This window comes from Ornithorhynchus anatinus, chromosome 10 (assembly GCF_004115215.2).
Source record: "Ornithorhynchus anatinus isolate Pmale09 chromosome 10, mOrnAna1.pri.v4, whole genome shotgun sequence".
Classification (NCBI taxonomy): domain Eukaryota; kingdom Metazoa; phylum Chordata; class Mammalia; order Monotremata; family Ornithorhynchidae; genus Ornithorhynchus; species Ornithorhynchus anatinus.
In genome coordinates, this window is record NC_041737.1 from 42,602,455 (window position 1) to 42,629,517 (window position 27,063).

The 27,063-nt window shown below is 46.9% G+C and overlaps 1 protein-coding gene across 2 annotated transcripts in view; it reads right to left on the minus strand.

Annotated features, from left to right (window-relative positions):
• AASS (aminoadipate-semialdehyde synthase) overlaps window positions 1-27,063 on the minus strand; it is a 43,755-nt gene that overhangs the window by 5,649 nt on the left and 11,043 nt on the right. For both annotated transcript variants that reach the window (XM_029073636.1, XM_029073635.2), the window contains exons 5-20: window positions 26,102-26,169; window positions 25,854-26,000; window positions 22,756-22,834; window positions 22,511-22,638; window positions 22,005-22,153; window positions 21,421-21,543; window positions 20,334-20,445; window positions 18,882-18,941; window positions 18,698-18,765; window positions 12,649-12,770; window positions 9,197-9,323; window positions 8,176-8,286; window positions 7,976-8,084; window positions 5,236-5,376; window positions 3,485-3,652; window positions 577-672 (exon numbers count right to left, since the gene is read on the minus strand). In XM_029073636.1, coding sequence (XP_028929469.1) covers window positions 577-672; window positions 3,485-3,652; window positions 5,236-5,376; window positions 7,976-8,084; window positions 8,176-8,286; window positions 9,197-9,323; window positions 12,649-12,770; window positions 18,698-18,765; window positions 18,882-18,941; window positions 20,334-20,445; window positions 21,421-21,543; window positions 22,005-22,153; window positions 22,511-22,638; window positions 22,756-22,834; window positions 25,854-26,000; window positions 26,102-26,169 — 1,808 coding nt within the window. The remainder of the gene's footprint in view (window positions 1-576; window positions 673-3,484; window positions 3,653-5,235; window positions 5,377-7,975; window positions 8,085-8,175; window positions 8,287-9,196; window positions 9,324-12,648; window positions 12,771-18,697; window positions 18,766-18,881; window positions 18,942-20,333; window positions 20,446-21,420; window positions 21,544-22,004; window positions 22,154-22,510; window positions 22,639-22,755; window positions 22,835-25,853; window positions 26,001-26,101; window positions 26,170-27,063) is intronic.

Below are 27,063 nucleotides of genomic sequence, written 5' to 3' on the forward strand. Positions count from 1 at the left end.
GGGTAGGGGAGAAGGGGTAGAGGGCTTCATCACTGCTGCATCCCTAAGTGACCCCCTGAGACTCCCTCAAAACATCTGGGTGGGAGAATCAGGCTCATTCTGAGGAAGAACCAGAGTCTTGGGATGCTCCTCTGCCATCCTCCGGTGGGCTGAAGCAGAGCCGCTGGAGAATCCCAGGCCCCAAAATAATAACTACAACAATAACTGTGCTATTTGTTAAGTGCCTACTGTGCACTGAGCACTGTACTTAGTGCTGGGGCAGAAATAAGATAACCAGGTCACACACAGTCCCTTGTCCCACAAAGGGCTTGCAGTAGAAAAAGAGAACAGGTATTCAATCACCACTTTACAGATGAGACAACTGAGGCCCAGAGCAGTTAAGTGACTTGCCCAAGGTCACACATGAAACTCTGCTCCTTGCAATATACGTGGTTGCCATCTTTGAAGCACCCTGGAAATTGGCACATCAGTCTCACAAGCAGCCAAAGGGAGGCCGTAATCAGACTGGTTAACCCCAACCAGTCCCACCACCAGAGTCTCCCCCAGAAGCTTAAGACAACCATGGCCTAAACTTACCCAGGTGACAGGAGGGGCATCAGGAGAAAGGGCTGGACATGGATCTTTGTTGATCAGTCCCAACTTCACAAATCCACTCAATGCCTTGGCATATCCCTGAAACAAGCCAAAAGGAGAGGGCCATGAACAATACCTTTTTCTACTTGAAAGAAGGAGGTTTTCCTGGGTTGGAGGCAGCCATCTTCCCTACTCATCTAGCAAATCGGCAAAAATACCCATCACCCCCTCATTCTAAAGCAAACTCTAACTCAGCCACTCAACTAATGGGTCCAGAGCATGGTGTTGGACAATTACAATCAATCAAGCACAGAGCATCTACTGGGTGCAGAGCACTGTAATCAATGTTGGGAAAAGGTGAAGTGAAGCAAAAGCCAAGCCTTGAGGCACTTATTCTCTTTCTGTTTTCCCAGAAGGAGTCTCTGCGAGTCACAAAGGTTGCAACATCCTGCAGGAGAAGAGAATATTCCCAACCAGGGTCCATGCTCTCCTGGAGAATTTAACCCAAGGTTTGGCCAACAGCAGTTCTGGCTCCAGAGAAGATTAGGCTGGTCTAGAAAAGGCTATTGGCTTTAACTCAGTATCAGCAGTTTAGTGATTAAACCAGGTCACAAACTTTCATAACGTGACAGAGAATAAGCTGAGGGAATGGGTGAACTCAAACATAGTTCTTGCTGCTCAGTCCGACTTGAGGTCACACGTGGCTTTGGGACCTTGGGCTGGAAACTCGACATAACCAAACCAAAATCAATCTTGAGACCACACCAAAGAGGTAGAGGGAACCCCACCTCTCTCCCACTGCTATGCCTGGAGCCACAGGGACTGTCAGGGGGACTGTGAAGGGGGACAGAAGAAAAGGAGGGAGGGTTGCTGGGCAGTTGGCTATTATCAACTGACCCATACTGGTTGTGTCAACCTCTCTTGCCAGACAAACCTACTCAACAGCACTTACAGTCCAAGCTTTTGGGTTGTCCCAAATGCTGTTTTATCAACAAAAATATAGCACAGAAGTCTTCGCCTCCTCAGTACTTCTCTGATACATGCTGCGCTCAAAGAAGTGTTTGTCATCTGCCACTTAATGTCCCACTGCTATTTTTAGGAGCAGTTAGATGACCTGTTCCAGAGTGTGCAGAACACTGTCCTAAGCACTTGAGGGAATACAATATAACAGCTAGGAAGAACATTTCCTGCCTACAATAATGTTGTGGGCAGTTGCTCCTCTGACAATCTTCCTCATCCTTCCCCCCACCTTAGAATTATTCAGGCTTCTAATGGCCCAAGGATGACGGGGCCATCACCCCTGCAGCTTTTTGACGTGGACTTCCTGACTTCCTCATCCCAAGGCTCTGAAAAAACCTGAGAGTTTCCAATCAGATCGGTAAAAGGCCCAAAATGGTATCTTTCTCACCTAATTGCTCATTGAAGTTCACTGAAGAGTATTTGTTGAGCTAATAATAATTATAATAATATTTGTTATGCACTTACTATGTGCCAGGCACTGTACTAACCACTGGGGCAGAAATAAGATATTCAAGTTGGACAGAGGGCCTGCCCACAATGGCTCATAGCATGAGCAGAGAGGGATTTAATCCCCATTTTACAATTGAGGAAACTAAGGCACAAAGGAATTAAGTGTCTTAATTGCCCAAGGTCACAGAACAGATAAGGGAGGGAGCTGGGATTAGAACCTAGGTCCTTTGGCTCCCAGGCCCATGCTCTTTCCGCTAGGCCATGTTGCTTACTGTATGCAGATCCCTACATTAAGTGCTTGGGAAAGTACAATAGAGTTGATAGATTGTTGTCTCTCCCTACTCTTCATCCCATTAAAATCCCTGCTCCATTTTCACCCCCTGCTTAGCACTCTGTCTAGTGACCTCTGACCCTCCCTACAAGAAAACCTCCCTGGGACTAGAAGAGCTTTACCAGTCTCCCTAGCTCTTCCCACTGTATTTGTTAAGCACTCACTATGTGTCAAAAATTGTCCTAAGCGCTGGGGTAGATACCAGGTAATAAGGCTGGACACAGTCCCTGGCCCACAGTCTCAGCATGAGGGAGAACAGGCTTTGTGCTCTGCACAGAGTAAGCGCTCAATAAATACTATTGAATGAATCACCATTTAATAGACAGGAAATGGAGGCACATAGATTTGAAGTGACTTGCCCAAGGTCACAGAGGCAGCTGGATGAGACAAGATTAGAACCCACATCCTCTGACTCCCAGGCCCATGCTCTTTCATTAGGCCACATTGTTTCTCTTCTAATTTTCAGAGCTATCACACTTCACTAGCCTCCCCACTGATGGTGAGGGGAAGATTTTTCCCAGGATTCCCGCCCAGATTGTGATGAGGGCGGAGCCACCTTCAGCATGGTGTAGTGGAAAGAACACGGGCCTGGGAGTCAGAGGACGTGGGTTCTAATTCCAGCTCTGCTACGTCTGCTGTGTGACCTTGGACAAGTCACTTAACTTCCCTGTGCCTCTGTTCCCTCATCTGTAAAAAGGGGATCAAGACTGTGAGCCCCACATGGGACAGGGCCTGTGTCCAACATGATTACCTTGTATCTTTCCCAGTGCTTAGAACAGTGTTTGGCACATAGTAAGCATTTAGCAAATACCACAGTGATTATTTTCATCATTCGTCAGAGAGTGTAGGGATCCACTCAGCCTCTGCAGAGCAGCATGGAGCTCTTTAGTTTGGTGGCATGTGCAGTGTTCCAGGAAATACCTCCAATAAGCTTGATACAATACAGGCAGTGCTCTGATGGCCCTCATCAGGATAGTGAGGACATTCACAACTCTTAAATCGTCACCAAATCCTGCTTCCTGGGCAGAATCTGGCACACAGACAGAGACACAAATAGAAGATACCACAACAAGAAAGCTATCATGCAGGATGTTGGATACAGTGGCTTACCTTATACCTCAAAGTCCCTCTCAACAGAGTGTGAGCAGATTGGATGCCATAAATCTCAGCGTACTTTGTGCTATCTCTGTTTGGGTAGCCTTCCAAATTTAATCCCGGGAAATAGTCCATGGAAGCAACAGAATCCAAGAAAGATAAGCCACCTTCCACATTCACAATCTGAAGCATGATATACACAAGAACAAGGACAGGTCGAACAATCGTACAAGTCAGAAAAAAAGAATATCCCCCAGCCATGGAAACAGTTTCTTCCCTAACCCATCTGTAACTCAGCTATACTGGTAACAAACTGGTTGCAAAAAATAAGTCAAATTTTCATCCTTTACTACTACTGATTGAAAAGTATCTCTGACATTGGACTTTCAGCTACACACAAGGCTAAGGTTGTCCATCATATGCTGAACATTTTGGTTTTCTGAGTGAAGGATGTTCTTGAGAATGTTATTATCAAGAGAAGATGTCACCTCTGACTTTGAGGACATGTGACATTAAGCTCATGTGTCCTTTCCCCCAACCCCAAAATCCTTTCTAAGCTCAAAATGTTTGGGTGGGCTATGGGCAGGCCTTGGGCAGGCCTGTTTTGGTGGTTTACTTTCCAGGAGAAAAAGTGCCGGATAGGGGCCACCACTCCAAGAGTGTTCCATGCAACAGAGAGACTGAAAAAATGGAAAGCTGGGGAGACGTTTTCACTTTGAACGGCACTACCATCCTTCCCGTCTCATAGGCCCACAACCTTGGTGTCATCCTTGACTCTGCTCTCTCATTCACCCCACACATCCAATCCATCACCAACACCTGCCGGTCTCACCGTCACAATATCACCATTATCCGCCCTTTCCTCTCCATCCAAACCGCTACATGGTGGTATAAGCTCTCATAATATCCCGGCTGGATTATTGTGTCAGCCTCCTCTCTGATCTCCCTTCCTCCTGTCTCTCCCCACTCCAGTCTATTCTTCATTACACTCCCCAGATCGTCTTCCTACAGAAATGCTCTGGGCATGTCACTCCCCTCCTCAAAAACCTCCAGTGGTTGCCTATCAACCTTCACACGAAACAAACCTTCACACGAAACAAAAAACTCCTCACTCTTGGCTTCAGAGCTCTCCATCACCTTGCCCCCTACCTCACCTCCCTTCTCTCTTTCTACTGCCCAACCCATACACCCCGTTCCTCTGCCACTCACCTCCTCACAGTGCCCCGGTCGTGCCTGTCCCGTTGACCCCTGGCCCACGCCCTACCGCTGTCCTGGAATGTCCTCCCTCCTCATATCTGCCAAACTAACTCTTTTCCCCTCTTCAAAGCCCTACTGAGAGCTCACCTCCTCTAGAAGGCCTTTCCAGACTAAGCCCCCCCTTTCCCTCTGCTCCTCCTCCCCTCCCCATTCCCCCTTCTCCCACCCTCTGCTCTTCCCCCTTCCCCTCCCCTCAGCACTGTGCATATTTGTATGTATTATTCACTACTCTATTTTATTAATGATGTGTACATATCTATGATTCTATTTATCTTGATGATGTTGTTTTGTTTTGTTGTTTTGCTTTGCTGTTTGTCTCCCCCATTTAGACTGTGAGCCCGTTATTGGGCAGGGATTGTCTCTATCCAGACAAACACAGATGCGTCTGGGATGCTCAAGGTCCGAAAAACCATGTGCAAAGACAAATCCCAAAACCCAAAAGTGGGATTGTTCAGCCAGCACGACTGTCCCCGAAGATGCAAGTGGTTCTGAAAGCATTGTGGATTCACCTTTCCATTGCGCAGGTACGTGGCCGGCTGAATGATGTTCAGAAGAACGCCCAGAGGACTCCAGCTAAACTTGTACCGCAAGGGGTTGTTTGAGTGTTCTGGGGCTGGCAGTCCACCACAGAAAGAAATGTAAGACTCGATCTGTAAAGAAAGTTACATAAATTCTACAATCAGTAGGTTACAGGAGACAATTCAACTATAAAGCCACAGAAATGAAGGCATAATGGAGAAGCAGTGTGACCTAGTGGATAGAGCATGGGCCTGGGAGTCAGAAGGACCTGGATTCTATCCCCCGGATCTGCTACCTATCTGCTATGTGACCTTGGGAAAGTCACTTAGCTTCTCTGGAACTCAGTTATTTCATCTATAAAATGGAAATTAAGATTGTGAGCCCCATGTGGGACATGGACTGTGTCCAACCTGATTATCCTGTATCTACCCCAGCACTTAGTACAGTGTTGGGCAAAAAGTAAGTGCTCAAATTCCATTAAAAAAAACCCATAAGGAATGATGCCACCAAGTCATCATTTCTGGAATATCCATTTTTGGTGGCTGCTTTGGCCCCTTGAGAGACTTTCAGAAAACTAACCTGGACATTGGCATGGATAGATTATGTCACCAGTATATGCAGGAATGAGATTACAGGGGGAAAATCAATAGATACGACTAGTTGAAACAGATGTATAATTCATTCACACTATTCGGCACTATTCATTCGTTCATACTTATTGAGCACTTACTGTGTGCGGCACTGTACTATGCGTTAAATGAAACCGAACCCCCTTCAAAATTCCTAGTGAAACGTGCAATGACCCTACAGCATTGTAAAGATAATGAGTATTTCACTGCCAACGATAATAATAACGGCATTTTATTAAGCACTTACTGGACTAAGCACTGGGGAAGATATCATATAGGCAGAGGAGACACAGTCTCTGCCCAGCAAGGGATTTACAGTGTAAGCAAGAGGGAGAATTGATGTTTTATCCCCATTTTATCGATTAATCAGTTGTATTTATTTAGTGCTTACTGTGTGTAGGGCACTTTACTAAGTGCTTAGGAGAGGACAATATAACAGACTTGATAAGTTCCCCGTCCAAATGAAGAGAAAAGCTAAGTAGTTTGCCCAAGACCATGGCAAGTCCCACTACTTCTCAGACCTCAGGAAGACAGACTCTCCCAGAAATATTTGGGAGCTTTTCCTCTAAGATGTCTCTAACAGATTTTCCCCTGGGGCTGTTTAGAAGGATAAAACCAACTTTAAACTCACCCTGGTTTTTCCCTAAGGATTGATCCAGAAACTCTGACTACTAATTATGATTTTTAAAATATGATCACCTGATCAGAAACTGGAGCATTCATTATTGCCTGACCCTTGATGGTCAGCTTCATCCTTGGCCTTTGAAAGAAAACCTTCCCAGTGCTTTCCTCAAGCCTGACAGTGCTCAAGACTGAGAGTTCGGGGAGAAGAGTTTCCTTCTCAGAAATGAAATAACCCCTAATCCCAATTTGACCCCAAAGGGAAGGGAGTCTTTCAGTCAGGCAGGTGATTCCCAGATAACTTCTGGTGTGTCTACTTTCAATACATTCTAATCAATTTTCTTTTAAATCACCAATCCTGTTCCAAGTGGTCTGGAATTAGGTGCTGGGGATCACACTGCTCAGGGAGTCTTTCATATCCCCTAACAAAATGAAAATCTTAGCATCAAACCAAAATAGGGAAGCACTTTAGCCAATTATGTTTCCTCCATTAGAGTGTATGTTTCTTGGGCAGGGGGGGAAATGTGTCCCTTCTTTATTCTGTAATACTAACGATAGTGTTTGTTAAGAGCTTACTATGTGGCAGGCACTATATTAAACATGGGGCGGATACAAGCAAATCGAGTTGGACACAGTCCCTGTCCCATGTGGAGCTCACAGTCTCAATCCCCATTTTTACAGATGAGATATCTGAGTGCTCACTACAGTGAAACACCCCTATAAATGTTACTATTAATGTCCATCAGCCAATCAGGTAACAGTTAATAGTATTGTGAGAATGACACATAGGGTGGGAAACACTATTTGTAGATGTCCTAAAATACGGACAGGCTAAATTTGTAAAGCTCTGAGAGCAGGGATTGTGTCTACTAATACTATTGTACTTTCACCATGCACTTCATACAGTCTCCTGCACAAAGTAAATGCTCAATAAATACCACTGCTTTTGCTTATTTGATTCCTCAGCTGCATGGCAGCTCCTTAGGAAGACTGATTCCCCTTCCGCTAATTCTTGAAGTAGATCCAGCTAGACCACCCCCAACTGTGTGCTAGAAAAGAATCAGTATGGCCTCATGGAAATAAAATGGGCCTGGGAGTCAGAGGACCTGAGTTCTAATCCCAGCTCTGTCACCTGCCTGCTGTGTGATCTTGGCCAAGTCAATTAACTTCCCTGTTCCTTTGTTTCCTCATCTGCAAAATGGGGATTCAATACCTGTTCTCCCTTCTATTTAGCTTTGTGAACCCCATGTGGAGCAGGGACTACATCCAACCCCATTACCATGAATCTACCCCAGTATTTAGGACAGTGCTTGTCACATAGTAAGGGCTTAATATATACTGCAATTATTAAGTCCACTTCCAAATCTGGTTGCCACAACTGCCGGTTGCCCCATTGACCAGAAAACCACCAGTGCTACAAACTCTAACTGAAGGGATTTAGGCCCGACAAAGCACCTATTCCAAAAAGAAATGTACTTACCGTAGCACCTACTTCTTTCGCCTTATCGATGGTCTCCATTGCCAACATGTGGTCAAGGCCAGGATCCAAGCCTAACTCGCCAATTACTGTGATGCCAGCATCTTGTACACTGAAACACAGAGAGGCAGAGGATGGAACAAAACCCAGACCTGTGTGGCCATTTACTGGCGAGGGCGTCTGTGAGTGTGGCTGAGACTGACCTTTTCTCCAGTTCTTTCATGGCAGGGGTTATGTAGCTCGCTGTGATCATGTTCACCTTGCTGGCAATGCATGCCTTAGCCACAATAGGATGCAGTGCATAAGGTAGCAAGCTTGAAGGAAAAGGAATAAACAACAGTTCACTACATTGCCAAACCTTGCCAGATGCAGAAATTTACTTCGTGACAATTGAGGGAGGATGTGAATGGTTCAGGGCCTCTCTCTACACAGGTGGGTGACATTTTCCAAACCATAAGAATGAGTAAGGCAAGCCCCTCTGGGGAGCAGCAGGCAGTGTGGCCCATTGAAAACTGCATGGGACTGTAAGTCAGGAGACTTAAGTTCTAGTCCCACCTCTGCCTCTTGTCTGCTTTGTGACCTTGGGTAAGCCACTCTACTTCTCAAGGCCTCAATATCCTCATTAATTACATTCAATCATATTTACTGAGTGCTTACTGTGTGCAAAGCACTGTACTAAGTGCTTGGGAGAAGACCATACAATCAGTAAAACAAAGATAAAATACCTGCTCTCCCTCTCTCTTACACTATGAGTCTTGTGTGGGATAAGAACTGTGCCTGATATTTTTCCCTAGTGTTATTTTGACCTAATTTTTGACCTTTTTCATTTACATCATTATCTTGTATGTACCCCAGCAGTCAATGATATTGTCGAGCACTTACTGTGCAGAGCACTGTACTATGCACTTGAGAGAGTACAATTCAATAGAGTTGGTACACACGCTCTCTGCTCACAACAAGCTTCCAGTCCAGAGTGCTTAGCACAGGAATGTTTACCAAATATCATTATCATTATTATGAAGATAAATGGCCACTTAGCCCGACATAAAATATACACAGGAAGTAGGCCCCCAGTTTTTATAATATTTGAGTCCTTCTTAGGACACCGCCAAGATAATCCCACAAAGTTTAAGACCAGGTCTTCCCTATCAACACTTTTCCAAGCAGTATTGGAAAGAACCTATGGGGATCATATCTTCCTGCTTGGTTTCACCAGATACTGACCTGATCACAAGATCTTGATTCTTCACCAAGGAGGCCAATTTTTCTCCTTGCTTACCAATGTCCAGAGTAATAGGGTTGATGTCATGCTTCTTGGCAAGCAGTTCAAGTTGTTCCTTCACGTCGGAGCCTGGCTCGAGGGTAAGAAAAAGGTCAAAAATAAGGTGGTTAACCAGCCCCTTTACGCTAGTACAACATTCAGAGTAGTGATTGTCTACATTTTCCATTGGATCACCTTGGGCTCAGAGCTAGAGGAGCTAAGCATGTCTAGCAAGCCAACAGGGAATCAGATACTTATATGAAGATCCTTCTTGCCAGGAAATGAACTTTTGGGCATCTGTCACTTTTACAGGGAACTGCAATAGCAGTGTAGGGAAGGATAGATTGGGTGGCGCAACATGGCTGGCCAAGAGGGGCATTACCACTTTCTGAACGAGAGATTAAGTCCTTGCCACCGGGACCCAATCTCCATTTGAAGGCAGAGAAATGAGAGCTGCCATGAAAGGACTGGGGCTCTGGGCACAAGCCCACCAGGTTAATGCTGGGAAAGTCCTCCAGGACCAATCCCTGAGGGTCTATTGAGAAACTATCACCTCAGTCAATTTCCAGGCCACTCATCCTGGGGCATGAGGCGATGAGAAACAGTGGACTATGCAAAATTACTGGAGCTTCCCAGATGCCCAGAGGGTCTTTGGCTAAAGAACTCTGAACGTTTGGGACGCCAACAAGATTGGGGTCACATCAGCCACCATAACACAGGAGACACCAGGCTTAAACCAGGGCTCAGAAAAAAAGGCCGCTCCTCAAAGAGCTTATCACATTGCTTTTTCAGAACTCTCCACCAGGAACATTCAGAATGTTTTCTAAAAATTGTACTTTCCCCCTCAGCCACCTTTACCTCTACCGTTTCTTGCACAATCAGGCTAACCTCCAAGAAGTATCTTTTACCTCTTATGTTCCCCTAATTTGTAGTAATAATAATAATAATGTTGGTATTTGTTAAGCGCTTACTATGTGCCGAGCACTGTTCTAAGCGCTGGGGTAGACACAGGGGAATCAGGTTGTCCCACGTGGGGCTCACAGTCTTAATCCCCATTTTACAGATGAGGTAACTGAGGCACCGAGAAGTTAAGTGACTTGCCCAAAGTCACACAGCTGACAAGTGGTAGAGCCGGGGTGAAGCAGCGTGGCTCAGTGGAAAGAGCACGGGCTTTGGAGTCAGGGCTCATGAGTTCGAATCCCAGATCTGCCACTTGTCGGCTGTGTGACTGTGGGCAAGTCACTTAACTTCTCTGTGCCTCAGTTCCCTCATCTGTAAAATGGGGATTAAGACTGTGAGCCCCACGTGGGACAACCTGATTCCCCTGTGTCTACCCCAGCGCTTAGAACAGTGCTCGGCACATAGTAAGCGCTTAACAAATACCAACATTATTATTAGTATAGTGACTGGAAACAAAAGAGACTCAATCGATACTGTGAAATTCTGATTTTCAGTCTCCTGAGAGGAAAATTATTTACTCTGTTCTTTTGAACCAAGGCACTGTAAGTAAAACTTGTTTCCATAATTACCTAAAGTCCTGTATTTTTAATGTCAAGACTTTAAAGTCTTTCAAACCTGTTGTTTTAAAAACACACCTCACGAAAACCAAGACTGCGTATGAGGTCTCTCCCCTGAGTGTGGGATTTTATTTCCCCATCTGATTTAGTCTCAAACCTTGTTTGAAACTTCTGAGACCCCTGGATTCAAGATCAATACACACCCAATCATTTGAAAGCCTGGCTGTGTTAAACACAGCAGTGTCCAAATTTTGAGGCCCGCACATCATTCCCCATGGCTTCCAGACAGTTGCCATGAATACCACATGCAGGAAGGGACCTAGCCTTAGATCAGACAGCTAGCAAGAGCAAACCAGACTGGCAAGATCCTCGCTGCCATGGTCCACTGCTCAAGACGGTCCCCTCTGTAGCTTCTGCTTTTGTAGAGGCTTTACTGGCTTCCTCCTGCCACAGGGAGGACTCGCTCATGCTCTAATCCTGTTCACAAGAAACCAATCGGCCTAAACTGCCCCGGTTCAAAGGATATTGGAGACACCAGCCCAGGAGCGTTCCAGCCGGTACAGGGCCACTCAACCAGCTGTCACAAGATGGAGCATCTGTTATAGTGGCAAGAGCACGGGCTTGGGAGTCAGAGGACGTGGGTTCTAATCCTGGCTCTGCCACTTGTCTGCTGTGTGACCTGAGCAAGTTACTTAAATTCTCTGTCCCTCAATTATCTCATCTGTAAAATGGGGATTAAGAGTGCGAGCTCCTTATAGGAAAAGGACTGTGTCCAACCTGATTACTCTGTATCTACCCCAGGGTTTAGAACAGTGTTTGGCACATAGCAAGCACTTAAATACCATTATTATTATTATTATCATTATTACTACTACTCTAACTGTGAGCCCCACGTGGGACAGGAACTGTGTCCAAACCAATTATCTTGTACCTATTCCAGTGCTTAGTACAGTGCTTGGCATAAAGTAAACAATTAAATACAATAACAACAACAACAACATTGGAATTTTCCAGTGGTATTTCCCCACGCTCTCACCAGCAGTGAAACTCAGAGATAATACCATATATTGTCTTGTCACTGTAAAATGTCAACTGATACTCAAATTAGGACTTTTGTTTTCTTTTAAACATAGGAAATATGACCACTGCCATCCCTGGGTCAGCCCAAGGATCCATCCAGCCCAGCATTCAATAGCAGTCACAGGGTGCCTGAGGTAGCCACATGCAGGTGGTCCCCCTGGAAATCAGAGAAGCAGCATGGCCTAATGGCTAGAGTACAGGCCTGGGAGTGAGAAGGTCCTGGATTTTAATCCTGGCCTCACCACTTATCTGCTGTGTGACCTTGGGCAATTCACTTAACGCCTCTGTGCCTCAATTACCTCGCCTGTAAAATGGGGATTAAGACTGTCAGCCCCACGTGAGAAATGGACTGTGACCAACCTGATTAGCTTTTATCTACCCCAGTACTTAGTACAGTGCCTGGCACATAGTATCATTAAAAAAACAAGTATCAAGTTTAACAAGTATCATTAAAAAAAAAATTCAACGTAATGGTTAGGGATGTACCGTCTAAAATCCCTGATCTTTTCCCTAACTTTCTCTCTAGAAATCCTTCATCATTACTGATGATCCAACATCTCTCCAATGTAGAAACGAGTTGTCACTTCAAATCTCCCCCATCTCCTCCAACCCCCCATCTCCCAGCCAATTCAAGGTAGCCTTATCTGAGAATTTACAGCTAAACAGTCCTCAACATCTAATCGGCTTATCTTGTACCTAACTCCAGCCTTTTTCTATACTGCTGAGCACAAATTAATTGCTTAACAAATGCCACAATTAAAACTGAAAAGAACCTGATGTGGAAAACAATAACAAATACAAAACCAAAGCTCATTTACCTACTGTTATGTTAATGTCGCCCCCTCTAGACAGGTACTCCACCACAGGTCCTGACACATACCCAGTTCCGAGTAACAAGACCCTCTTCTTGTCATCCATCATCAGAGACTGTGCCTGTTCCCTGCCAAAGGGAGGAAAATCCAACTCAGCATTTCAGTGATGACCCATACCATCCTGGAGTCTTTATCGGCAAAATAACCGAATGAAGCCTAGAAATAGCCTTTGGCCCCAACTGTCCAGATATTTCAGGCAGGGCTGGGCAACCTCTGTAGGGCAGGTATTGCCAGGATTGGGTTTGGTGGGGCAGCTCTGAAAGGGGAGACACACACCTCTCACACTCCCTCTCTCCCTCCATCCCCAGCTTCCCCATCTTCACCTGCCGAGGAAAACTTCCTGCTGAAACAAGTACATCGAGCTTAGGGCTTCAGGGGCTGAGAGGAGGGAGGTTGGGACCGGGCTGAGTAGCAGCCAGGGACTTTCATTCATTCATTCATTCAATAGTATTTATTGAGCGCTTACTATGTGCAGAGCACTGTACTAAGCGCTTGGGATGAACAAGTCGGCAACAGATAGAGACAGTCCCTGCCGTTTGACGGGCTTACAGTCTAATCGGGGGAGACGGACAGACGAGAACAATGGCAATAAATAGAGTCAAGGGGAAGAACATCTCGTAAAAACAATGGCAACTAAATAGAATCAAGGCGATGTACAATTCATTAACAAAATAAATAGGGTAACGAAAATATATACAGTTGAGCGGACGAGTACAGTGCTGTGGGGATGGGAAGGGAGAGGTGGAGGAGCAGAGGGCAGGGACGCTGGGAGACTACGTGAAGTTTGGTATCTCTGAGTCTGTGGAAACCCTTCTGAGTCAATTAGAGAGCTGGCACTATTGCTCTGCTACTTGCTCTTCTCTTTAAGTAAAAAGAATATTAGGCATGTCACCAATCACCAGAATTAGGGGTGCCAATGCCTGTCCCCCTTCTGATTCCCTAGCACATTGGCTCTAACAAACCACCCCACAACCTCCCCGCGAGGCATCATCCCAGGAGTCCTGAATCTGCGAACACATCTGGCCTTTCATTCAATCATTCATTCAATCATATTTATTGAGCGCTTACTGTGTGCAGAGCACTGAACTAAGCACTTGGGAAGTACAATTCAGCAACAAATAGAGACAATCCCTGCCCACAATGGGTTCACAGTCTAGAAGAGGGGAGAAAGACATCAAAAAAGGAAACAGGTATCAGTAGCATCATTATAAATAAATAGAATTATAGATATATACACAGTATTAATAAAAATAAATAGAACTATAACTATAAATATGTGCATCTATATGCAAGTGCTGTGGAGCAGGGAGAGGGTTACAGCAAAGGGAGTGAGTCAGGGCGATGGGAAGGGAGGAGGAGCAGAGGAAAAGGAGGCCTTAGTCTGGGACCCTTTCCCTCAAGGTGTGTCCCCCGACAGCCCATCCACTGCCCTTTCTCTGATTCCCTGGTTTATGTCCGCTTGTGGGCTCCTTAGAGAGCTGCTGCCCTTCAGGACACTGCTGAGAAATGTCCAAGTGCAGGAGAGGGAGTCCAAACCCATTGCAGGGTCTCTCTGAAGGAGTTCAGCCTCAACAATTATCCTGTGGGAAATCCTCCTCCTCATTTCAGGCTTCAAACCACTACCAAGATGCAGCCCTTGGCTCGGGTAAAGCCAGGCTAGAAGCAACAACAGAGCCTCTCCAAGGTGCCAACTCTGAGAACCCAAGTCTGAGTCCCCCCAGGCCAAACAGCTTTTGTTCACATCCTGAGCAGGGGGAGGGGGTCAGAAGGAGATGACCAAAATAACTCTGGCCTTTGCATTACTGAGCAGATCCTGGTTCCATGGCTACATCGTTACTGAAATGCCTCTCCTTTCTCCTTGGCATCCACTCTGGCTCGGCCTGACTACCTAAGTGTCCCCTAACCATGCTCTCCCCATCGCCTCTCGCTGCCATCTGGGCCAGTCCCAGGACCACAAGTTCCTGTGGTGCCAAGAGTAGGACAGGGGTCTTTGAAAGGGCAGTCTTTCCCACAATTCCTAACTCCCGAAATCCCACAATGCCTGCAGGAGAAGATGCAGTCACACCAATGGAGACCACAGAGATCACAGAGGGCCATGATGTCTGGAAAACCAAGCTTGTAAAATGTCTGGACCCACCTTGGAGATTGAGGGCCCAAAGGCCCAGCCACCCACCCAACTTGGGTGCCACCCAAGCTCACGCCCATGCCCTCGCCCAATGTTGGAAGACAAGAACTCGCGGCATCTCTTCACCCAAACTGCCATCAACAATGACAAAGGGAAGGCAGCCGGAGGCTCCCAGAGTTAGGGACACTTTGACCTATCTAGCTACAGATCCCTCCCCAGCAATATCGCCGAGATATGACAGTTTGGTTTTCTGAGAGGGGACTGCTTGACCTCTCGTTCTCACTGAAGGGAGCACTCTTCCACTCTGAGCTCAATCACTGCTGCTACTTGTTTTGTTGTCTGCCTCCCCCCTTCTAGACTGTGAGCCTCTTGTTGGGCAGGGATTGTCTCTATTTGTTGCCAAATTGTACTTTCCAAGCGCTTAGTACAGTGCTCTGCATACAGTAAGTGCTCAATTAAATATGTCAATGAATGAAACTAAATTAGGAAGGTGATATGCCCCAGCAGCCAGAGCCAAGAGCTGGGGAGAAGGACTCAGATTATAGAGCACGGACATCAATAGAGCTAGCCCAGCAGCAGGCACAAGCCTGTGATTAGGTCCAGAGATGTGGTGGCTACAGTTTGCAAGGTGATAGAACAAGAGGTCCAAAGAGGGTGCAAAGGTTTAAGGTTTTCTTTCTCCTGGTCGCAGCCAAAGGAAGGTTGCAGCTCCCTTTCAAGGTGCCTTCCGCCAATGTGGCCTAATGGAAAGATCATGGGACTGGGACTCAGAGGACCTGGGTTCTAATCCCAGCTCTGCCCACTGTTCTGCCAATTGCTTGAGTTTGTGAGCCTGGGCAAGTCATTTAACTTCTTTGTGCCTCAGTTTCTTCAACTGTAAAACTGAGATTCAATACCTGTTCTCCCTCCTACTTCAGCTGTGATCCCCATGTGGGACAGGGATTGTGTCTAACCTAACCCAGTGCTTAAAACAGTGTCTGACGCATAGTAAGTGCTTAAGAAGTACCATTAAAAAAAAAGTCACGCTTGTCATGACTGACTAATTTAGGGGTCAACCCCCACCTATGCCTCAAGACCACGCTTCTTTCAGAAAGAAAACCCCGACTCTAGCCTGTCCAGCTCTTGCCAACAGGAAACAAAAATTTATGTTGGGCAAGTAGAAATGAATGTAGATTTTTTTCAGTCAACCAACCAAAGGTATTTAAGTGCTTACTGTGTGCAAAGCACTGTACTAAGCACTTGGAAGAGTACAGTACAACAGAGATGGTTGCCATGCTCCCAACCCACAAAGAGCTTACAGTCCAGAGGGGGAGACATACTTTAAAATAAATTATGGATTTGCACAAAAGTGGTGTGGATGAATAACAAATGCTTAGAATATAGGTATCCAGATGCATAGATGACACAGAAGGAAGAGGGAACAGGTAGAAATGTAGGCTTAGTTAGGGAAGGCCTCTTGGGGAAGCTGTGATTTAAATAAGACTTTGAAAGTTGGGAGAGTTGGTGATTTATTGTATATGAAGCAGGAGAGAGTTGGAGGCTAGAGAGCAGATGTGGACAAGGGGTTGGCAGTGAGATAGACAAGATCTAGGTACGGTGAGTAGGTTGGCACTAGAGGAGTGAAGAGTTGGGCTGGGTTGCAGTAAAAAATCAGAGGGGTTGAGGTAGGAGGGGGCAAGGTGATTGAATGCTTTAGACCCAATAGTAAGGAGTTTCTGTTCTATGTGGAGGTGGACGAGCAGACACTGGAGGTTACAGTCTAATCCCCCCGATTAGACTGTAAGCCCGTCGAAGGGCAGGAACTGTCTCTATCTGTTACCGATTTGTACATTCCAAGCGCTTAGTACAGTGCTCTGCACATAGTATGTGCTCAATAAATACTATCGAATGAATGAATGAATGGAGGTTCTTTAAGCGTGGGGAGACGTGGACTGGACATATTATTTTTATTTTCATTTTGCATTTATATCCTATGGCCTCCTGAGGAAAGGGTGAACTGGATAAAATATGTGGGTGGTTTTTCATTCAACTAGTCTGTAAAACAGCATGGCTCAGTGGAAAGAGCACAGGCTTGGGAGTCAGAAGAAGAGGGTTCTAATCCCGGCACTGCTACTCGTCAGTTGTGTCACTTGGGCAAGTTCCAGGTCTAGGGTTGAGCCCAGAGTTTGCCAGTCAAAGGGGAGGTTGGGCCTGTCCCTTTGGGGAAATTAACCTTAAGCGGAAACAAGCTAGATGCTACAGGAAGATCATATATTCACCCACAAGGACAGACACCCCATGGAAAGAAAGTCTCCAGGTCCTCACCCTATCCCTATAAGTTCCTGACAGCTGTTAGGGGAAGCCCAAAAACAAACCACAAAACTATGCAAGAACAACACATATTTGTTTAGGCAGCGAAGGAAGGACTCTCCCAAATTCACACCTACTTGATGAGGCAACGTTCAGCTATGTGATTGGATAGTGGACCACATAAAAAGACTAATGGGGAACTTCTCCCTCTGGCTGGGTGACCACCGAAAGGAAAGAGAGCAAACTGCTTCAAAAATGATTCTATTCATCTTCATCAATTTGACCTCTTTACATTAGCTGAGGGAAATGTGGCTTGCTATGAAGATTTGCAGCAAATCTCAAGGGAGGATGAAATCAAACTGGGATCGTAGCCAATAATTTAAAGCTTTGTTTGTTTGAGCCCTCTAGAGGGCATCTGTATTGGTCTCCCTTTCTCTGGCTCTATTTGCGTGCTGTTAAATTGTGCACCAGAGCAGAGGGAAAAAATCCATCACAGAAGTTAAGTTTCTATGCCATCGAAGGAGAGAAATCCCGGGAGATGATGCTTTCCTTTGAACATCTGTCACCATAGTAGTATTCTTTTTGGTTACTGAACATTGATTGGGCCACCACAGTATGTGAGGCTCTGTCTAATGACAGGGGTAGAAGTTACATGAAAGTGCGACTCCCAAACCCAGATATGGAGGAATTTATAATGACCACTCTTTCGGGGAAAAAAAAATACACTAAGATACATAGAAAACAAAGAAGAGGTGAGAGCACCTCACCATATCTAAAAGAATAATGGAAAGCAAATTGCCTTTATGGAGCCCTCTGGAAAACCTCTAATCCCTGAACAAAATACAGCTGAAACTGGGCACTGCAAGTAGTCTGGAGTAGATATCATCAAGGTAAACAGAATCATAGGCATATACACATCATTAACAAAATAGAGTAATAAATAATATACATAAATATTCACAGTACTGAGGGGAGGGGAAGGGGGAAGAGCAGAGGGTGGGAGAAGGGGGAATGGGGAGGGGAGGAGGAGTAGAGGAAAAGGGGGGGGGCTCAGTCTGGGAAGGCCTCCTGGAGGAGGTGAGCTAGACTTCCTCTCAAGGCATCATGGAAGTTTTCCCCAGATGACTGTTTTATGTCATTGCTGATTTTAACCAGATGGTGTGAAGGCCAGGCCCACCCTGTAGAATAACACCAATTTACCTTGATTGGTGCCAGACTGGGTACCCAGTTTTGGGTGCACATGGGAAGGAAGGAAGTTGAGAAGCAATTTTTCATGTCAAGAGGCGGGAGCAGACTACTAGACTGGCTCTTGAGGTATAAACATCATAGAGGTAATGATGTGACGGAGACCATGAGGATGGGAGAATGAGGAGGTATGTGAGTTTGCACTATGCACTTCTCATCCTTTCTGAGGAAGCCTAGGGTGAGCTGAGTGTGGTGGTGTCAGTGTGCTTCTTCTGCTGAAGCAATGCCCAAAGGAATATGACAGAACTGTCTAGTTCAGACCACACACAAACCCCCCACCCCAAATCCAAACTAGAAAGAAGCCTTTTCAAACACGAAGACTGAAAACACTCTTACCTGCTCTCCCTGAGTTTCTGGATGTATTTATATTTTTCAGGCAATGTACCGTTGGATGCAATCACTGCCTGGAAGTTCATGAATTAAGCACAAAATTACTCTTAGGTAGCCAAACTAGATGTACTTAGACAGTTTCAAGTGAAAAAAGAAAGAAGAAAAGAGGGAATTTGCACATATTACTTACATCTCGCACCACCGGTGAGAAATTCTGACTTTCAAGAGGCTGAGTGGCATCTGAAAGTAGCTGAAAGAATAAACAAGAGAATGGTAAGAGAGTTTTCTATATTTAACCTGTTCACCCTACAAATACTGGTCCAAGAAATGGGAAGTGGAAAGCTGTATTTCAAAAAATAGGCTCCTTTTCAACACCGAACATATCACTCTTCCATTTCTCTTCCTTCCAGAACATGGAAATGTGCAACTGAAACTGTTTTAACTCTAGACTGTGACCTTCCCCTCCTGTGATGTTAGGCATTTCAGTCAGCATCGGGGGGGTGAGGAGTGAGGGGAGAGGGCATTTCCCTGGAACCGGGTTACCAGGACCCTATATGACAGTGACACTATTCCCCAAATACCCACTCTGGGCAGGAATCTTTCACATCAGCACTGAACTCTGCCAGCAAGGAGAGGCAGGGATCAGCAAAAGGACTGAGATCCACACAGAGGCGAGTCTGCAGGGAAATGGCCAGATAGGAAGCAATATCTGTCCTAGCAGGTGGATCCAGAACTTTGGGGATGGCAGAGGCTATAGAGGAAGAATCACTCTGGTTCCCCCAGAGGATCTGCACACGTATGCATTCCCTCCCCACCCCACCCCCCACGCGCACACTCCCCCCCTCCCAAACATTCATACCAACTTGCTCATGTATACTTGCTGGCACTCACAAAACAAACACTTATACAAAAACTTCATTCCCAATCATACCCAGAAACAAAGAGCATCTCCCACACTGACCACTTCAACACAGACATACAAGAACTAGCACGAACACTCCCAAACACATTCAGAGAGACACACACAAACTGGAACATATACACTATCAGAACACAGAGACATGCCAATGTGCTGGCACAAAGAGATGGCGCTCCACTTACAAAGTTGACCATGAACACAGACCTAGACCCATGTGCATATACACACAAACACACACAGTCAGGTAGAGGCAGCATCAGGGAGAACAAGGGCACAGGACGAGAGCAGAAGGACAAGCCTGCCAGGAGAAAAATCGAGAGATGGACAGAAATCAGAGAGGGCGTGAGATTTAGCAGACCTACATACCTTCCCGTCTGCCTAACCTGAGCACAGACCAGGTATTCCCACCAACCCAAGAGTCACTAGGAAAAGCTATTATAGAAGGGACCACTATTCAGTAAAAGAAATAACCACATTTCAAAGGAAACCAACCCTTTTTCACCAGCTAGCCACAGAGAGAGACAGATGTAACAACTTCTAAGATGAAAAATGAGCACACTCTTTGCCAATAGGAAACTGTTAAGATGAAAACAGACTTCAGTGAGACATCCACTCTGAAAAGACAATCTTGGTTCCATCCTACTATAGATGCCATAACTTGGATGAGAAGTGCCCCAGGTTCAAATGGAAGCACTTAGGCCTCTGCTGGGCCCCTGGCCTTACCATCTCTTCCACGTAAGGAAAGAGCATGTCTCCAAAGTATTCTGTGGCTTCAATCGGGAGCTGGGCTGGTAGGTTATCAATGGAGCACATCAGAATCCCGGAACCTTCGACACTGGAAGAAGTCACACATTTTACTTGTCCCTGAAGACTTTCCCAACATCAACTTTTAAATTACTCCCGAAGCAACTCACTTCTGCCATAGTATGGACTCGCACTACACCTGTTGGCTAAAACGTCATTAGGGAACGAAGGGACATTTATCCAATGATGGTGAGGCTATTTTGGACAGGGTGTGCTAAGGGGTTGGAAGGAAAGGCTGGTATGTGTGTGCATGTGGGGATTCAAGAACGCAAGCTCAACTTTGTAGAACCATTGCCAAAACAAAGCAATAACCAGGACACTGGCAAGAGGTCCTTTGGGTTTTTGGTTTGTTTGCTTGCTTTTTTAAAAGTTCAACATGTTTCAGGAGGTGACGAGGGCTGGCTAAGTGTGGGCATCTGGGAAGCAGTGTAGGAAAGCTAGAGAGAAGCAGGAACCCAGGTGAAGAACCAGGGCACGACTGAGATGTTGAGAGCCTGACTGGTTAGGAGAGGGGAGTGCCAAAGTCACAATTTTCCGCCTGCCTCCCTCACCACCAATGCCTGTCAAGCTCCAACTCCTCAGCCACCCCCACGTCCTTATGGCTAAAGAAGGCCAGCCCTCCTCCCTGAGCTCCATATTCCTCTTGCCCATCTCCCATCCCAACTCCAACTCCCCCCTTCCCCTTCTACTACTTCTCCTCTTTTGTGCACCAGTCTTCTCAACCAGGCTCAGGTATAGTGACTTTAGCAGCAGCTACCGGACTCAGGGACCAGGCTAAGCTCAGCTTAAGGCTTTGGCTATTACAGTGGGATCAAACATTCCAAAACCAAGGTCATAAGGGGTTGGTCTAACTAGGCCACAGAACATAGTTTAGGAGCCAAATAAGAGTCAGACTGTGCGGCCCAGGGATCATGTCCTATGTGATTATTTTGTATCTACAGTGCTCAGCATACTAAATACCTTTATCAGTAGCAGTAATACTGAATAAGCTCTAAAGACAACTTACCTATCGTGAATAATGTGCTGGTCAGCATCGTACATACAAAATGGGCTATCGATTGTAGTGCACTCTGTCATAAATTCTATAGATCCTCCAGCATCTGCGGAAATATCGCAGATCGCCACGAGCCTGAAATAATTGGAAAACAGAGAGGTGTCCCAGGACTCACAGAAACAGTGCTGGATCTCACTTCTCCCAATCCAGCCAGTTGAGCCTTTCCCAGATCTTCCTCCCCAGAGGATTGGCCCTGGGCAGCCCTAGATATCCCTGGGAGACATCCCCTCTCCCTAAAGGGCCCCACCCCACCCAGAGAACAGCAGAGTTGCACAAGACGGAACCAGAGGCTCTAAGGGCTTGGCCTTTGGTGGTGAAAGGGCAAGAGAAGGGGGGAGGCCACTGCCCTCTTTATCCTGCCCTGCCCTGGACCAACATCTCCAAAACCCTCTAGAGACAGCCCATCCAAAAATGGTTTTCTAGCCCATGTGGTCATCGCTGCCCCATCTACATGGACTCCTCTCAAGGACCCGAGTCCCCGCGACTAACACTGTTGACAAGTGCCAGCGAACTCTCCAAAGCCAGAAGGTCCTTACTTGTGTGGCAATGCAGGACAACCCTCCACAGAAGCCACGGGGGATCTGATGGGAACGAGAAGCCTCTGGGCATCCTGGCGGCTTAACAAGCGCGGGGTATCTTGCTCCCAGTAGATTCCATTAATTAGGCAAGTGGTATAAGGTGCAATCTGCAAAGTCAGTCAGTCAATTGTATTTATTGAGCGCTTACTGTGTGCAGAGCACCATATTAAGAGTTTAGGGTACAATAGAACATTCTAACAGACACATTCCCTGCCCATGATGAGCTCACAGTCTAAAAGAAGCAAGACCCAGGAGATGCTGACCCCAGGCTGGTGAAGGGAACACTAGTCAAGTGGGCACGCTGGCTGGGGCCTCCCGACAGGATGTACCCTCCCGGTTGGTTCGAAAAATGCCTCTCTCCATGGCCAGTGGGCCCCGCCTTAATCTGCCAGGGGGGAGGGGTGGTGCCAGGTCACAGACAGCTCAAACGCCAGAACAGAGCGAGAACAGCCTGGACAACTCACATCAGTGTTGAAGCGGGATGTGTACAGCTGAGGATACTTGTCATATTCCACAGGGTCGTACACGCCATCAGTTTTCCTGACCAGGTGGTGGTGGCGGCTTAGCACGGTGCCGTATACTTTCCTTAGGTCTGCCGGGGAGGAGAGGACAGGAGGGAGGGTAAAGTGGAGAAGGGAGCAGGAAATGGTCAAACAGTCAACAGACACTGCGCTTGTAAAGCCATCCCCTCGTTGCCCTTTCACATTACCTCCACTCTGGGAAACCTCTTTTAGCTCGTGTGGTTCCACAAACTCACAAGGGAGCTCGTTGAAGATTTCCTGGGCGCCCTATCAAGACAGAAGGCCGAGTCCCATGACCATCAGTGAAAAGAATCCGGGCGGGGGATGGAGGTCAGAGCCCACAATGAAAGCTACCAATTGCCTACACTGCATGGTAAAAACTCAAAAATCCAGAGGGCCAGGACCCAGGCAGGCCCAGTTACACCACTCATCTGGACGATTGAGTTTTTCTCTTTTAGCTGAAATGACTGATTTGTGGTATCACCTGCAAATAAGAAGACACACCAAATTAAAGGGCTTCTGCAATTAGAAAATCTCGGGCTCCCAAGACAGACACAGATATGCACCCGCAGTTGCGACAAATCACCTGGGCAGGGGCGAGGGGAGACTACCCGACTTCCAGATAAGCAAGGCCCCGATACAGGGAGTTTCCCCACACATACTCAAAAGCTCAAATTCACTTCTCCAGAACGTAAGCTACCTGGTCCACCCCTGCAAGTCAGGGAAGCACAGATCTTATCTTAGGAGGAATGCAAGTTGTTGTCATTGAAGTCTGCCAAAAGCAACTACAAAAGCAGGCTCAAAGGGCAATTTTGCTTGTCTTCAGGGGAGGCGCTGATGCTGTGATGGCTCAGGACCTGTGATAAATCACTCTTTCTGGGTTGCATCACACTGCAGGAGGGTTAGGAGGTTCTTAAGTGAGTTGCTTGGTTAGTTCTTCCAGGGTCCACGGCTCCTAATTCTCTAGAGGATTAGATCCTTCCTGAGTGGGGAGGAAGCTGCTGTAACTGATTGGAATTCAGGGAGCTGGGGGCGAAGCCTGTGCAGACCCAATCACTCAGGATCATTAGAGTCTCCTCTGCTCCAGGACCTTCAGGAAGAGTAGATTTGAATTCCCTTTTGCAGTCCGTGAGTAGGAGCTGGAGCTGTCGATCCCACTGGGGTGTTGGGTGGTCCCTTCTCCCATTTCCGAGCATCACTTGGATCACATTCCCACCAGCCCCGTGGGCCATAGGGATTCCACCCTTCCCACCCCATGTACTATGGGAATTCTGTTCCCACCGACCTCTCCCAGTCCTATATGCTATGGGAAATCTGCTCCCCTCACCTCCAAGTCCCAAGCACCCTGGTGATTCCATTCTCCCCAACCCCTTTGGCCACCCAGTTTCCACTCCCTCCTGCCCCATGCACTCTGAGGATTCTGTTCCCCCCGGTCTCAATAGACATTGGGACATTTCTCCATCTTGCCCCACAGGCTCCAAGGATGCCCCATGCAGATGCCAGAGAGCTTCTTCCTCCATGCCTCACCCCACTCCCCAGCCACAGGCAGTAGCCATGACTTGGCTTCCCCCAAGCTCCCAGAGGCCTTGGAGAATGCTTCTCCTTCCCTCCGTTTCCAGTCCAGATCTAGTCTGCCACCCTGCTGAATTGGGGAATACTAGGCCCTGGGTTCTCCCCTCCCCCCAGCTTCAAGTTGCCATCAGAACTTTCCTATCCCGAGTCCTGCCCAGGCCCAAGAGCACCCAACTCGCAGACTCACAAGGGTCCTAATACTCCTTGCCCTCTAGCCCCACAAGGGGGGGTGCAAGGGCGGAGAATGACTGCTTCCCTTCATCCATCTCCAGCCCCTCCTCCTGTTCCCCCAGCCTTCCTCCCCCAACCCCACCCAGCATAGCCCAGTTCCCAGAATCCCCTGGACCGAAGGCATGAAGGTGCCAGTCCATTCTGGGTTCCATTCTACATAGCTGTCAGCAACAGTCATGTCACAACAGTCACGGAACAGAGTACTCATGCACTGTTTCCCAAGACCATTCTCTTGCCATCTCCCTCCCTTCTTCAAGTGGCCAAAATCAAAAACCGCCCTCCCACACACAGTTCCCAGTTCTGGCTGCACCTACAAGACCTTTAGCCTGGATCTGAATCGCTTCAACAATAAGGCCCAAGCCAGCCAGCAGCTGCCTAGGCAGGACCAGCCCAGCAGGCTGAACGCATAAACCACTGGCACTCTGCACACAGTAAGCGCTCAATAAATACGACTATCTGACTGGCCCCCGGCTCGTGGAAGCACTTGTTCCAGCCCATCAACTACTGCATCAGCCTAACCTCTCTGACCTTCCTGCCTCCAGCCTCGCTTCTCTCCAGTCCATACTTCACTTTGCTGCCAGGACTGTTCTACTCAAACACCACTTTGTGCCCATCTCCCCACCTCTTAAAAACCTCCAATGGTGCTCATCATCTCTGTATCAAATAGAAACTCCTCACCATCAGCTTTAAGGCACTCAATGAGCTCTCCCCCAGCTACCAATCCTCACTCCTTTCCCACCACAACCCAACGCACACAATTCACTCTTCTAATACCTAACTACTCACTGGGCCTCAGTCTCATCAATCTCACCATCAACCTTTTGATCACATCCTCCCCTTTTCTTGGAACGCCCTCCCCATTCACATATGTCAAACTATTATTTTCCCCACTTACAACGCCTTACTAAAATTACATCTCCTTCAGGAAGCCTTCCCTGACTAATCTCTAATATCCCTCCTTACTGCCTCATTCAGGCACTTGAGGATAAACTCCCCTAAGCACTTAGATCCTTACCCCACCTCCCACCCCTTAACACTTACATATACATCCTTATATTGGGAAGCTTCCCCTACCTGTAGTGTCTGTCTTCCCTGCTAAATTGAAAGCTCTTTGAGGGCAGGAACAACATCCGCTTACTCTATTGTACTCTCCCACATGTTTAGTTCAGTGCTCTGCTTAGAGTAAGAACTCAATAAATATTATTGATTGACTGCATCTCAAAAGCCTTCATCCCTCAGCATTGGGGGTACTGCCGCCTCCCACTTACAAAAGATGCTCTGCTCAAGCTGTGCTCAGCATCATAACCTTAAGAAAAATGAATCTGAGGGGCAAAAGCCAGCAAAGAATAACTGCAGAAGGGGAAGCCGGTCTAGCAACTCCATCGCTCTACCCTTTTATAACCCACTTCAGCAGGAAAAGACACGATACAGAAAACCAGGCTGCACCAGAGGGATTTGTCAACTAGCCACCAGGGTTCCTTACCTTGGACACGTTACCAGTACCCGTGAACACGAACGTTAGTGGTCCGATAGACTTTGGCATCAAACCGAGAGAAATTTCATAGCCAGCATCCCGGACCGCTTGCACTGCCTGGCTGCTATTTCTGTAGTTGTGGGCCATGCCGATGTGCTGAAAACAGGCACATGGGATTCAAGATCAGAGCTCCCTCCCAAAAGGTGGTACTCGTACAAAGTGAAGACAGGCTCAGTCAAACCAACAGAAGTGCTCACCATGAAAGGTGTGTGGTGTCCAAGGGCCAGGAATCGTAGGCCCATCCCATGTAAAATGTTGATCATGCCTAATGTGGAATCACACACACACATGGGTTAGTCCAGAGGGCAGAAGCCGGGATTCCTGGATCTGTATCTCACGCAGTTTTTGAGCCCAGAAACAAACATCACGGCAATATCAATAATGGTGTCCATAGTAATTTTGCCTTGAATTTGAATGAGGCTTTGATTTTTCTACCGTGCTTTCATATCAACGATTGCACTTTATCCTCACAGGAGAAAAGAAGAGATAGATCTTTTACAGATGAGGAAACTGAAGCATGGAGAGGTTGTGGGACTTGCATGAGGTCTCACACAGAAGAACTGGGATAAGAGCTCAGGCTGCCTGCCTTCCCGATCCTCTGCTCTTTCCACTAGGTCACACTGCTGCAGAGTTCCTGCTTTCAGTCAGCTGCCCCGGGACCCAAGTGAAATGAGAAATGTGCCTTCCTTACACCACCATGCTGGAGACTGTAAGAAGATGGACCCAATTAAATTTGCTATTGAATCTGTTGCATTGAAGCCTTAAAACCCTGCTTGGACTTCCAGAATCTTCTATTTTATCATAACCTGAAGCAGATTGGGGAGGGAAATCTATCTTATTTCCTGGCACATAGTAAGCGCTTAACAAATACCGTGATTATTATTATTATTTCCATGAAAGTTCCTGATCATTCACTCTATTTCTAGAAATAGCTTCCCACGCAACTGCAGACTCAGCATGGCTTAGAGGATATACCACGGGCTTGGGAGTAAGAAGAACCTGTTTACTAATCCCTGCTCCACCCCTTCTCTGCTGTGTGACCTTGGGAAAGTCACTTAACTTCTCTGGGTCTCAGTTCCCTCTTCTGCAAAATGGGGATTAAAAGTATGAACCCCATGTGGGACAGGGACTCTATCCAAGCTGATTAACTTGTATCTAA